The 14,785-nt window shown below is 42.1% G+C and overlaps 1 protein-coding gene across 2 annotated transcripts in view; it reads left to right on the top strand.

The window, feature by feature from the left end:
• AFTPH (aftiphilin) overlaps positions 1–14,785 on the top strand; it is a 267,873-nt gene that overhangs the window by 134,735 nt on the left and 118,353 nt on the right. For both annotated transcript variants that reach the window (XM_078649420.1, XM_078649421.1), the window contains exons 3-4: positions 2,280–2,443; positions 12,399–12,525. In XM_078649420.1, coding sequence (XP_078505546.1) covers positions 2,280–2,443; positions 12,399–12,525 — 291 coding nt within the window. The remainder of the gene's footprint in view (positions 1–2,279; positions 2,444–12,398; positions 12,526–14,785) is intronic.

The following is a 14,785-nucleotide window of genomic DNA, read 5'->3' as shown; positions in this document are numbered from 1 at the left end:
TGTAGGGCTGCTAACATTCATATCGCCCGCCCTCCTCCCCGGTGCCTGTCGCAGCTGCAGATATACTATTGTATTTATTCATTAGCATGGACATCCTTTACACTTTTCACTCCATCTTCTGCCACAATGGCGAAAAACAATCTGGGGATGGAGCCGATGCCCATGCGCACTGTAGTCCAGGGGAGGAGCCACCTATCTCAGGATACTTCGAAGACTCTTCCAGGACAACAATGTGCGATCATCCGAGCCCAACACTAGGCGGCGATCTAATGCTAAGATATGAATGTTAGCAGCCCTACATGCCAAGAACAGATGCATACTGGTAAGTAGCATATTCATTATCCTTCGCAAATTGTGATACATCTGATTGCATTGTATCTTTATTGTCATGCCTTCATTGCAAAACTGGAAAATAAAGAGTTTAAAAAAAAACGTTCATTTGACAGACTTATTTTTCAGGAAGAAAATATTTAAATAATTTCTGCTCCTGGTTTAGCTGCTGGATGTAATCTCAGTATTTTGGGCTGGCTGGGATGCCACATATGATACCCATAGTTGATTGTTGTACCTTGTAGTATGGTGACAGTAGCAATGGTTAGACCGCTCACCTTGGTGGCTTAAAGAGCCCCCCATTGTGTCGAAAATATGATGCATCAAAAAGCAGAGAAGTCCGAGGAGGACATCAACCGTGACAGGATAGCGATTCGTCAGCTCCTAGACAGATAAACCAGTGTAGAGACATTAGAAACTAGACCTAGTAATAGTGTTACCAACTCTGACGAGAGACTGGAGCTGGATGGCAGAGAGAGTGGTGCCAGATTCTTCCAGGGGGGAAGCTGCATTGTCAAAGCACCCATGCTAAGACTTCACCACTTGATGAAGGCTGCACACTGAGACAAATAGGATGAGGTTATCTCCTTGATTCAGATTTAGAAATGCAATGGCTGGGATTTAGGATTTATTGATTTATTGGGTGTCTGACAGACAGTTTTCTTTCCCAAACCCTTCAGTTTGGTTTTGTATTATGGATGTTGGTAGGTCTTTCCCTACCTTGTTTCTATGCATCTCATTTTAGGACTTTAATATTTTGTAAATTTGTGAATTGCAGCCCTGATGAAGCTTGTGAGCTAGGAGTGAAACGTGTTGGCTGCTTGGCTGCATTTTATGAAGAAAATGTCAAGAACAATTAAGAAATAATTTTAATAACATCCTTATAAGACGTTTTGAGCTTCAGTTTTGGACTCATTGAATTGACTATGAAGCGTTGCCTCTCTGTTTTCTTGTGATATATGCAGTGGTTGTGACAATTTAAGGATTGTGGTTTGGACCGCTGCCCCAGGGAGATGGGCAATTCCTTTGTTGAAAATAGTAAGGAAATTAACTGGCAGTGCGGTGGAATAGTCCTCAGCTGTCCATTTGGTGTTCCCATTTTATGCACCATTGGGCATATTCTGCGGAAAAAGTGGGCATGTTCTGTATATCAATGACAGACTTATTCTCTGGCACATGCATTACCAATATTTTTTGACAAATACATCATCTTATTCTATGGCATATCTATGTGTACTTGACCATACGTCATTAACAAGTGTGCTATTCCTTTGGCACAGATTTGTTTCTCAGACACAGTTGGCCTTATTCCTTGGACAGTTCTGGCTGTCTAACCATTAAGATGGCTCAGTGAGTTAATGGCTCACTACATATATCTATTCGTCACTTGCAGATCCCAAGTTCGAACCCCTGCACTGTTTCTCAGCCCGTTTCATCCTTTAAAAGTTAAAACATTTTATACCATTGAGTTAGGTAATAATTGAACCTGCAACAGCGCTCCAAAATGGCACACTGATAAAAAAACACGTGTATTTGGGTTATTTTCGGATACTTGTTGGCAATGTCCGTTCTAGTGAGAAATGGTCAGCAGCAAACCATGAACATTATTGCACTGCTGTATGTTGACCATGGCTCTTTTGTGCATATCAGCACTGGCTAAAATTAGTTTTATTTCCTTATAAATTTTCAGTAGAATCTGGTCAGTAAAGACGTGCAGTTTGGCCTGATCATTGGATACGCATCTCCTCAAAATCTTTGCATCTCTAGTCCAGTACAAATCTCTCTGCTCATCACATCAAATATATAACTAGGTGAATAGATTGCCCAACCTATGCACTCTTTGACTCTTCGTTCAACGTGATTACATTTCTTCTTTTTTTGTTTCAAGGGGAAATTGAAGATTTTTGAGACATCTGATTAATTGTTGGGATTTCTTTTGTCTGTTACAGACTTCCTTGATTGGTCGGCTGGAGCGAATATTCCAAGTCTGTTTTCCTGCCATTCCTGTCTCAGAAGAACAGAAAACAATCACCACTCTACAGGTATTTTTGGAAGATGGAGGAAAACAAGCAAAACAGCAAGAAAAATCAGGAGAGGGCCCTGTAGGCAACAGGTAAGGTGTCCAATTGGAAAATTAATAGAACTATAAATTGGCAGTTGTAGCCACTCGATCAGGATTCAGCTTGTTCTTTTAAAGTAACTCTCACTGTTTTCTAGGTTTTATTTCTTTCAATCAGGGATGTCCTGAATGAAATAAGTTGAAAGGCTGCAGCAAGTTGTTGCTTCTATCAGGCACAATTTTGCCCCTTTTCTGCTATATATAATTGGTTCGAGTATTTCCAGCTTTTTCTCTGCATTTAAATGAAACCTGCCAAAGCATTAACATTGAATTCTGTATAACATTTTACACTTTTAAGCTTAGAAACAGTCTTTAGAACGATGTCCAAACATGCAACTGTAAACCTATCTAGAGTATTTCAAGCACAATATTTACATGTTCCATTAAAATTCACTGAAGATGCTAGAGATGGGTTGGTTAAGTTAATGACAGCTGGCAAGTTGCACAGAGAGTATTCAGTGCACTAGAGGTCAGGAACTAGATTTCTTCTTCATGGGATTCTTCTCTCTAGAATCCATATACAATAGAATGCCTCAACACGATACAGGATCCTCAATTTATTTTTACAATTTGTTTATTTAAAAAATACATCAAAATAAAGAAAACATGCCCACGCACTATTTTCATCTTATTTCAATGAAACGCTACCATTTAGCCACCAGAGTTATACAGTGCATTTCATTGAAAACGCAACTGATTTTACCATTTTAAACTGAAAATCACAAGGGAAGTAGAGCATCTAACTTAGGTTGTAATTACAGTCGAAAGCTGGTAATACACCTTTTTAGAATGACTGAAACTGCACCTTCCTGTCATGTACTTCCAGGTGAACCAAGTCGTTGAATGTTTCCACTCACAGAGAAGAGTCCCTGAAGTAATAAAATTGCTTGGTTGGTAAACATTCAGTTTGTAAGTTATTTGTCTTTTAGTCCGTTTTTGTCTCAAATTGTTAATGCTTCTCTTCCTGTTTTCCCAGCATTGAATCTTTCATAGATTCACATGCTTGAATCATTCTCGGTTGTCAAAGTGGGAGTCCCATGGTACATAGCTTGGGAATGCCTTTAAGCTTTCACTTTAGTAACATATATTTCTTCATCAATGCTGTCGACAATTTCTCCGTTTTTTTATTAACTTGTTAGAAACCTGAGGGGAAGGCGTAAAAGGTTCAGATTTACATTTTCCTGGTTTTTCTGAGGAAAAATCATGTCCCTTATATTTGTCAAAGTGCCTTTCAGAGGGAATGCACTCCTTATAAGAACCGTGGTGAGTCTTTTTTTGAAGACTTCTTGGGAGGTTCATAAGGTGACCGAACTTCTGCCCTCTCCTTTTTTTTTTTTTAGCCTTCTTGGAAGATAAAAAAGAGTCCTCACTGCCTTCTCTAGAGACAGGGTCAACCCTGGCTGTAAGCTTTTGAAGTTACCACAATAATATCCCTTTTTTGTCTTTTACAGTTTTTGAGGGAAAAGTATGTCCGATCTTACAATCCTTTACATAGTGGGATGGGTAGAGGCAGTCTATGCAGCTCTTGTGTTGGTCCTCAGAATGAAGCCTCTTCTTACCTAAGGATCCACATGGTCTTAAAATACCCTTTTTAGTCAGTTTGGACATTGTAGAGTCAGATTTAAGCAGATGGAAGCTGCTAATAGTAGTTAGTTATATAAAATCTGTCTGAACATTCAGTAGTAGGTTGGACTGAGCAGAAGTTAGGAGAGACTCCCTCACAAAATGTGCGGTAGAAAACCTGAGTGATCGAAGCCTCTGAGGGAGTGTTCTAGAGGGTGCTGCACACTGACTGGTTGATGTCTGGTCTCTTTTAAATGATAAATAGTCTACTGCACCATTGAGAATGATGGCGGCAGGTACAATGACGGTAACAACATTGATCGTGGTCAGTTCATCGATGATGACACAGTCCGCGTCGCCCATCCCGTCGATGATTAACTTGCTCTCTGCCTCGAGGACACCATCAACGGTCAAACCAATTTCATCCGCAGTGCCAGTCAGACCACTGACAGCAGCGACAACATCGACAAAAAATGGGAAAAACAAAAGAAATGGGGGGTTAAGATTTGATTCTGGAGCATACAACTCTAAGCAAAGTATCACCCTTACCACCCAGTCAGCTGCTGGATGAAGAGGACTCTGGTGATGATGGTCCTTTTGGTGTGGCACGTAGTCCATCGGAGCTGCATGTAAAGTATCAATAAGATGATGACGAGGAAGAAGAGGAGTATTATGGCCAGGAATATTGCACTCTTCAGCAGGAGGGCATATGTTATTCAGAACAATTCCATCCATATCCGCAGCAGCAGTTCCAGGAGGACACGGTATGTGTCCCAAGGTCATTGGTGTCAGACCTACAATTGATGTTTAGAGGTTACCGCAAGCGATTCAAGCCTAGAACTGCCTCACCTAGGCAGGTTACAGCACCTCCTAAAACTCCACCAGTGTAGCCTTCCACTCCCCAACTGCCATGATTCCGGACAGCCTCCTCCACAAGGCATACACCACAATCCAGAACTATACCAGTGAGCGATAGCATGTCCCCAGATGAAGACGGGGGAAAGGGGGAACTTGGAGATATCAACACTGAGTGGGATGCTTATCTCATTCTGACTCAATCATTCCCAACACCGCCATCCATGGATTGCTCTCCTGAGGTTATAGAAGGTTTCCATAATCTCCTAGAGAGAGCGGCGAAGTGGTTTGACCTGCCAGTGACTCAAAGCAATCTTACTGAATATACAATCGTACTGTTTCTTCCACAATTTTAAAGAAACATACAGTAAAAGGGTCTGAGCTATCTCTATTGTGGATTACATATGGGAGGAAGGCATTAAGGTATTGAAAAACCTGGCCTCAGTGGCTGCAGTGTTGCCACGCTTAAACAAGAAGTATAATGCCCCGGAAAAATCTCCAGCTTGCCTGATTGGGCACCCTAAACATGACTCAGTGGTCACCCACACGGCCCAGCGCCATTCAACAAATCCATCAACTCCAATGTCAGAGTCTGGCCAACATTGAAAAGCACTTCTCCTTGATGTCCGCATTAACAGTACAAGCAGTAAATTCATTAGCAATACTCGGAATAAATGACAGACAAATGTGGTCAGACATCATGCCATATTGAGATAGTCTACCAGATGATCCCGAAGCCAAAAAGTTACTGCAAGAAGGAGAGCATGCCTCCTCAGAAACCATTGACTACGCCATGGAAATTGCAGCCAGAGGTTTTAGACAGCTAGCAGGAGTGGCAGTCTTACGGAGGCAAGGCGCTTCTTTTAGACCAGAGGTGCAAAGCAAAATTCTAGACATGATGGGAAAGCTTGTTGTGGTAAAAACATTGATGAGGCCCTCCAATCCATAAAAATGGATACGGATACCTCTAAGTCGTTGGTTAATCTGCAGTACCGAAAAAATCCTTTTCGTGGCGCAAAAGGAAGAGAGCAATTTGCTTACAGAGGTGGTTCCCAACCATACAGGTATCCAACATATTAATTTGGGCCATAACAGTTTTCACCTACAATACCAACCACAACAACCTCCTGAAGCAGCCGAAACAAGACAAAACCAGAGACTAAAGCTGGGTCCACAGGGCAAGGACACAGGAAGACGACAGTGACAGACTAAAGGCACCGGCTACAACTCCATCTCCTCCGGCATGTCTCGGAGGCAAAATATTCAATCGCCTCCTGAATGGAAGAAAATAACAGACCAGTGGGTATTGGATTTGATTACCATCGGTCACCCACTGAAATTCATTCAAAAACCACCTCCGATTCCACCACAGAAGTACCTGCCAAAACATCTGCATCTTCTCAGGTTAGAACTCCAGACCATGCTCAACCAAGGGGTCATAGAAAGAGTCCCTGGCAACCAGATGGGAAAGGGTTTCTACTCTTGTTTCTTTTTGGTCAGGAAGAAGTCGGGGGAATGGAGGCCTAGCCTGGATTTAAGAAAATTGAACATATATTTCAGGTAAACAGACAATTTACATGCTAACAATTCAAGATGTCCTACAACTTCTGACCCACAACTTCTGACCCAGGGAGATTATATGACAATATTAGATCTCTAAGATGCTTATTTTAATGTCCCAATTCCTCCACACCATCGAAACATTTTTAAGTTCACAGTAGCTGGCTGAGATTATCAATTCAAAGTTCTCCCATTCTGCCTGCCCTGCCTGGCTCCAGTAGCAGCTTTCCTAAGACAGGAAAAACACCAAGTAGTTCAAACCTCGACGATTGGTTGGTGAAGGCGTCTTCCCATCATTCTGTGCAGAGGTCAACCAAGGCAGGCTTGTACCGTTTCAACAAACTAGGCCTTACGTTGAACCCACAAAAATCAGCCCTTTAGCCGTCCACAATGATAACATTCCTGGGGGCTACACTGGATTCAGTACAGAACAAAGCAAATTCAACTCAAGAAAGACTAACAAGATTGTTGTACTTGGCCCATTTAGTGCAAGTAAAAAAGTCACTTTCAGATCGCCTTTTCAAATCCCTGGTAGTCCTCATGCATTCCTTTGCCCCGTTCTGCCGACTCCGGATGCGGCAATTGCAAGAAGAACTGGACAGACAATGGATCCAAATGCAGGAACATGCCGACAATATTGTTCGTGTCACTTCAGAAATATATACAGCAATTTCCTGGTGGATTCGAGAGGCGAATCTCTCCACAGGCCTAACATTCATACCCCAAGTTTCCCGGTTGATAATCGCAACAGACGCACTCAGGAGAACTTTGAAAGCTCAGTGACCTTGGACATTCTAAGACTGGAACCTGCAGTGGATTACATTCCTCCTCCCAGGCATGTTAGACCCTTACCACTGATGGCACTGTTGAAGACAACACAGACTGAGTTCTTTGTAGGACCGGTGGAAAGAAAGCACTTCACTAGCAGAATACTTCGGTTTAAAAGCAAAGAAATTGCTTGAATGCATACGTCTCAATTTCTGCTTCTCCAGGATAAAAAGAATGCAAAGGTAGGCTCCAACGAGAACCACATTCACCAAAGTGCAGCAATGTCAGATTAGACTGTTGTTAAGCTCTCTGGGGCATGTACACCGAAGAACTTGTAACTTTTTGGAAAAACCTGCAAAGTTTAATTTTTGCAGGAATTTAAGTCTTCAGGTAAACAGTGAAGAAACGGCTGATTGCCTCTGCTAAGTCCGTCTGTGTTGCAAAAGCTTAGGCGGACAAGAGTTCTACTATGACTTTCACAGAAACATTACTTCTGACAAACATTACAGAGACTCCTCAACCACAGAAAAAAATGATGGACCTTACTTTCTCCAGCTGTTGAATCTTCAGATCACAAGCTGATGATGAAATTCAATACATGAAAAATGAGACTGATACACTTAAGTTGGTCAGTTTTGTGAAAAAGACAAAAAAAATCCAATTTAACGGCTATGGCAAGACCAATAAAAGACCTGCATCCCTTACTGGAAAATACATAAAAGCAATAATAGGAGTCCCTTTGCTTTAAAGACAAGAAGCAGCAAAAGAACATTGCCAGCGGCATCATTTGACCACCAAAGGGAAGGTTTGTACCCCTAAAAATATTCTCCCTTGTCCTGCTGCATGTGATGAGTAGATCACTCCGGGGATGTGGATTGGGAGTAATACTTCCATCCGTTTTCCCTTTTTGCCGAAAGATAATGAGATAGTTAGGTACTTGATATTGTAAATAAATTGAGAACAAACTCAATGTAGTGTCCTCCCTGCCCATTCACCATGTAAGACTTCAAGATCTATTATCATGGACCAACTGGAGCACACAATTCAATCCCTTTTCTGAAAGAACCTATTAGAGTTGGTTTCATAATTTCAAAGGAATTCTGCATCACATTCCTGCAGAAGTAGATGAATGTGAGAAGTTGCCAAGGAATGATTGCAAGGGCTTATCTGGCAGAATCACCCCTTTCGTTCTTTTCTACTGAAGTGTATCTCTCTTTATTTCTTCAATTTAGGGCCACAGGGCTCTGCTCTCAGCCCCACGTTGTTTAACGTATATGTCCGCCCCTTGGCCGTATTGGCCAGGGAACGTAACATCAAACTAATATCTTACGCGGACGATACGCAATTAATTTTTACCTTCTCTAATGACACCGTGGGTGACCGAGCCAAATTCTAGGAAGACATTCTGGCCATCTCTAGCTGGCTTACGGAGAACTGCCTCCAGTTGAATTCATCGAAAACTGAGGTTCTCCTTATTGGAAGTGATACTCAGAAGTGGGATGAGCAGTGGTGGCCCCCTACATTGGGTCCGCCTCCTATTCCTAAGAAAGAAGTGAAAAATCTAGGCGTTATTGTAGATGATTCACTTTCTCTCGAATCCCATGCGAAAAGAGTGGCTGGCACTTGCTATGGTCGCCTCCGTTCCCTTAAACCCATCTTAGGGTTTTTCGAACCTCCTGTGCGTCAGACAATTGTCCAGGCTATGGTTTTGTCCCACCTGGACTACTGCAATGCCCTTATGCTTGGGTCTAACTTGACAGTCACCAACAGACTGCAAAGGGCTCAGAATGCCGCTGCGCGCACTCTGTTCGGACTGCCAAAATGTTGCCATACTTCCCAGGTTCTGCGCAGGCTGCATTGGCTGCCTGTCAAACAGCGCATACATTTCAAAACCCTCTGTTTAATCCATAAAATGCTTTATCACCTTGGCCCCCAAATTTTACAGGGCCTATGTTCCTTCTATATTCCAGCGTGGGCCCTCCGATCTGCGGACCTCTCTCTGGCACGTACTATCAAGATCCGGAGGTGCAGAGCAGGAGGCCGGTCCTTCAGGTATCTCGCTCCAAAACTCTGGAACTCTATTCCCCTAGGCATCCGTATTATTTCCAACCATTTTCTCTTCCGAAAACGCATTAAAACATGGCTGTTTTCTTCTGCTTAGGATGTTCTGGTAATCTGGCACCTACACCTCCATTTGGCCGTATTATAATTAGGTATGTCCGCAAGCGCTGGGACGCCTGGTTGCTGGGGTAGCCATGCGCGATATAAATAAATATAACATAACATAACATTTGACCTTGTTAAATAACTAAAGTTTTGCATACCACTGTTCACATCTTGTGTCAGAATCGCAAGTTTGCTGGATTTTACCAACATTCAGATTTTTCACCCAATAAATTTCAGCAGGCCAAACCTGCCGAAATATTCGGTTTCAAAATGGCCCAATAAATACCAGGACATGTGACTTTGGTGCTATAAGCACCAAATTTCGCCTGTTATGGCTTATTTTTCAGGACAAAAATTGTAATTACCATTATTTGTCTCATCTGATAAATAATGATCCTCAGTATATCATTATTTATTGAGTTTGATGAAACACAGGACTCTTAATGCCAATAAACAATTATTTTTTTGAAAGCCTAAGAAAAGTTGTTACTCCTTTCAGAAAGCCTTATTCTTTAGAGTTTAAAGATGTCATATTAAAATAAATGGGCCTCTAATTTGTATAACAACATTTCTGATATTGTCCTTCCTGGTATCTATTGTGTCTACGAGTGGATTTCAAGTTCTCTTTTCAGGCGAACCTTAAATTCAGTTTCATAAAAGCAAGGTATAGTATCATATTTTTTCCCTTCCTTGGACACAACGGCCCTTCATACAATAGACTTTAAAAGGGCACCGTTGGAAAAGGCAAGCAAATTGCAACAAACCAGACTACTGTATGTCAATGGTGCTTTTCTCACAGACCTGGTTTCCTTAGAGCAAACTAGGTGTACAGAATCCTGTATCATGGTATACTATTAAAAAACACAAACAGACATTTGGCTGGCAAACCTACGGCCCATTCTAGCAGAGGCTCCTAATGGCCTTATTCAAGACATTTGTAGGGAATTCTCTTGTAGCACAGATCCTATATTTGATCTGCACTTCTCTGTTTATTTCGACTCTGGGGCTGATACCTTGGTGGGGTTTTCTGTCAGAACTTAAATTCCTTACTGACTGTGTAGGACATAATTAGAAGGTGCTGTCTCAGGAATTTGTAAGGTGCTATCTCCACTTTCAGTCTGGTTATTGGCTTTATTAGAGGCTCACGTTCCCTTTTTAGGTCTTGCCTGGTGTTAGCAGCGCGCATGCATTGCTCTTGCCATGCGAGGGCCTTTTGGAATCAATACGGATTCCGCAGATAGATGTGCACTCGTACGGACGGACAGAAGATGTGCACGCGCTCGTCAGTGTCACCCTGCTGCCGGCATGGCAGCGCCCCCTCCTGGCTGGTTCAATGGACAGTTAGGTTGGCAAAGTGATCAGTGCTTAGAGTCATCATTGTTTAAAAAAGTGCCAAGTAAAGTGCTATATGCCATGCTTATTATAAAATGTAGAGTTATTAGGCAGCACGAAGGCAGAGTCGTATTATTAATGTCTTTTATCAATGTGACCGGAAGATCCGGCCGACTGACTTCGTTATATGTGTAACTCCCCTGAAATAATGACTTTTGTAGTTAAAACTTTTAATTTCAGACTCATGTCAATTTAGGGCAAAAATAAAACTTTTAAGAAGGCAGTTTTCCTCCTGAGTACTACACCAATTAGATACTTTTCAGAAGCAAAGAGTTATTAGCTGGTAGGTGCAGGCTTATTCTTGTTTCAGTGCTTACTGGAGCCAGTATATGTTGTCCCTGGACGTTTCTATGGTCTGGTGAAAGCTGCAAGGATCTTCTGATTAAAGCGACAGTGCATTGAAATGTAGGCATAAGTAGTGCAATTTCACTATATAAGCTAAACTTTTAAAAAAAACTTGAATTTAAGTATGTGCAGAGAGTGCTAATCGCTGGTGCAGGGCTTTCTGGGGTTATGTGCACGCGCTCGTCCGCGTCACCCTGCTGCTGGCATGGCAGCATCCCCTCCTGGCTGGTTCAATGGACAATTAGGTCAGCAAAGTGATCAGTGCTTAGTCATCATTGTTTAAACAAGCGTTAAAAATTCAACAGGTCTCGCCTTTTATTAAGTTAAAGCCATTTGCTTTGCCTTACAATACCATTAGCAAAGCAAATGGCTTTAACTTAATTAAAGGCAAGACCTAATGCATTTTCAATGCTTGTGTTTTACAGTTTACAAAACAGTGGTGTTTACGGTTAAATTTACGCTGACTGATTTGACTTATTGGGTGGTTTTTAAAATGCAACAGAATGTAGAAAATGTTTGCCTTTTAGAGGTGTGTTTTATTTATTTTTGTGCATTTTCAAATTAAAAATATATTGTAAAAAGTACTTGAGGCATTCCCTCCATCTGTTTAGATATTCAATCTTTTTGGATTTAGAGAGAATATCCCTGCCGAAAAAGAAGCATTACATGTAATGAACGTGTCCTACGACTGTTACAGACATCTAAATATCTTTTAAAGGTCCATCTTTGTCACTTTCCCCACTGGTAGAAAGCCATACCAGTAGACTAGTGATGACATAGAGCACTATGCATGTTTTTGAATATGTAGTATGTTCAAATGTGCATTTATTCATTTTATAACTTGTTTTATCACATACTCTCGAAGCACCTCTTGCTCAACCTGTTGATTTTGACCATACCTTATATTTTAAGAAGCATTCTTCGATAAACTTAGTGTTTTCTTCAGCTAAACATGCATATATATCCTCCAAGGTGTATCATCTCTGAAATGTTATTCCTGACTTGCTGAGATTGTTAGTATAATCATGACACACATTTACTTAAAAATGTCTGTATTAATTATGAAGTTGATAAATATTCTTAGGTAGACTGTTCTCCTCTTAGTATTTCCCTCATTTTCCAATTACTTTAATTGTACTCTGGGTTAACCAATAATATTGGATCTCCAGAGTACCCATTGTTTATGCACTGCCTAATTAGAATGCATAATCTATCACTCATATTAAAGGTATACACTGTCATTGAGTTTGTGAAGTCATATTCTGTTTGATTATTATTTCATTTGTAATTGCATATACAGGAAAAAGCTGAACATGTGGATGGAGCTGCAAAATGTCCATGACGGCTACGGGTTAAGGTACCAGTGGGGTGGCTCCCATAGCAACAAAATGCTTTTGTGTTCCCTTGGAATCGACACCAGGAATATTGTAAGTGTACTAATGAAATATCATAGCTAACATTTCAGCCCCCATGTGCAGTTTCCTGGTCTATTCCTTTTTTTTTTTTTTTACTCCATATCTCTTTATTGTAATTTTTTAATACAAGAAGTCAAGACGCGACTGAATCGCTATATCATTGCAACATACGTGGAGTACAAACAAGCTGGTTCCATTGGAGGAGACAAGGCTCAACGAGTGCATCACTAACCATTATTAACAGGGCGCATTATCAGATCATCCATTGCATAACAGGTCGCCATATGGAAGAGCAAGGTATAAGAGGCCAAGAAACTAAAGGGGGCAACCGGAACATAGGTAATGAAGTCCAGGTCAAAGCTGGTAGTGTGCCAGGGTGTTGTGGCGTCAGTAAGGTGTACCATAGGTGCTCTCTACAATAAGGTAATGGTGTACAGAGTGGCTAAATAGAGCCCCAGCGGGATAAATTAGCAAACGAGCTGAATCGTCTGATACTTTGGCGGGTTGAAACAAGAATGTGTCTGAGGTATTGTATTAGGGGTCACCACACAGATTGGAATTTGGCTTCAGTTCCATTTAAGTTGTGGGAAAGCTGTTCCATCGCTGTGACATGCCATAGACGAAAGAACTACTGGGCTGCAGAGGGGGGAGTTGTATTTTTCCACGCCAGGGCCACAAGTTGCCTTGTACCTTGGGCATGTAGCTAATAAGCGTCCAGCCAGCATGGGTCATTGCTTTCAAGGCCAGGGGTCGAAACCCAAGAATGACCGTGGTATATGAAGGGGATACCAACAGTGGCTTTGATATGGCTTAACACCTCCTTCCAGAAGGTATCAATGAGGCTGCCATGCATTGTGATTGCGAGAAAATGTTAACACCATTGAATAAATATGTACTTGTTTAAATTTTAACATTATTCCTCTCTCTGTTTACTATTCCTTAGTAGATGCATATAATTTTTTGTGCAAAGCTAGTGTGTGGTCATCAGCTTTACTGAAGTCGCGTTATATCAATAATATACTTTTATGCTTATTGAAACTGGCAAGTGCTTGAGTCTTGAACATTGTGAGATTGGTATTGTCGAATAAATAGGGCACATTTATGCATTAGAGACCACCTCAGTGGCTCCTGTAGGGACCTTCTGTACTTTCTCCCTGCCATGCAAGACCACCATATATGACAGAAGTCTCCTTGGTCCATTTTGCATCGCCAGCAAAGAGAGGACGTGCCAGGGTAGATGGAAGAGAGATGGACTGGGGTGTAATACCCCTGGAACATGAGCTTATATGCCGTTTACCTGCAGGAGATGCTATGAAAGGTTTTGGGTATGCCGCGCCACAGTGATTCTCATTGCTTTGGTGATGTGCCCTTCGTGGTATTGGAATGCCATGCCGACTGGTGATAAGTGTGTGGGCAAGGGGGTGTAGAGTGTTGGAGCGTGCGGTAAGTGTTAAAGAGGTCTCCCAAACCATCGTAAGCTCTCCCAAGCTTCTTGAAGGGAGTGGAGGCTCGCACGACCTAGGAGTAGACTGAGGGGTGTAGTGCCCAATACCACAACTGAAAGTATTGATGGCTAGCCTTCTGGGAAGGTGATCATCTTCTTTGCACTGCTCGAAAGGTTCTATGAACGTTCCTGTGAAATAAGTTATGCCTACAGTCGCCATCAGTCCAGCCCGGAAAGGAGTGAGGGGGCAGCGCCGGGGGTAAAGTCAGAATTGCGTGAGATTGGTGTAATGGGGAGGGAAAGGTAATCAATACCTTCTTATTGGCCAGTTTGTCCCATATGTCTAGCACCGTTTTGGTAGGGGTGGCGATATAAGCATTGCGCGTCCTAGCATGTTTGGGTAGCCAGGCCAGATCCCACAGCAGCCTACAAGCTACTGACCTCTCCAGATGCAACCAGCGTTTCTTGCTTTCTCACACCACCCGCTCCAAGATGTATTGCAGATGAGCAGCCCAGCAGTACTCACGAAGGTTGGGGCACGCAAAAATCCCCTAGTCCCTGGGTTGCGTCATGAGAGCGTTGAAAATTCTAGGCTGCTTCCCATTCCAAAATAAAAGTGCTAATATCTTGTTGCAGGCACATGATGTAATTCTTTGGGATTGGAGTGGGTAGAGTCCGAAATAGATACAGGGCACATGGGAGCGCGTTCATTTTGATGACAGCGACCCGCCCCAACCATGAGATGTGCAGGGGTTTCCATCTCCGAAGATCTTCCAAAATGGAATGGTGGAGGAGGGGGTGTCTATTCTCTTTTAAATAGCCTGTTGA

Source organism: Lissotriton helveticus, chromosome 6, assembly GCF_964261635.1.
Source record: "Lissotriton helveticus chromosome 6, aLisHel1.1, whole genome shotgun sequence".
NCBI classification, from domain to species: Eukaryota; Metazoa; Chordata; class Amphibia; order Caudata; family Salamandridae; genus Lissotriton; species Lissotriton helveticus.
The sequence above is the reverse complement of the archived record's forward strand: the minus strand, read 5'-3'. Positions and strand labels throughout refer to the sequence as shown.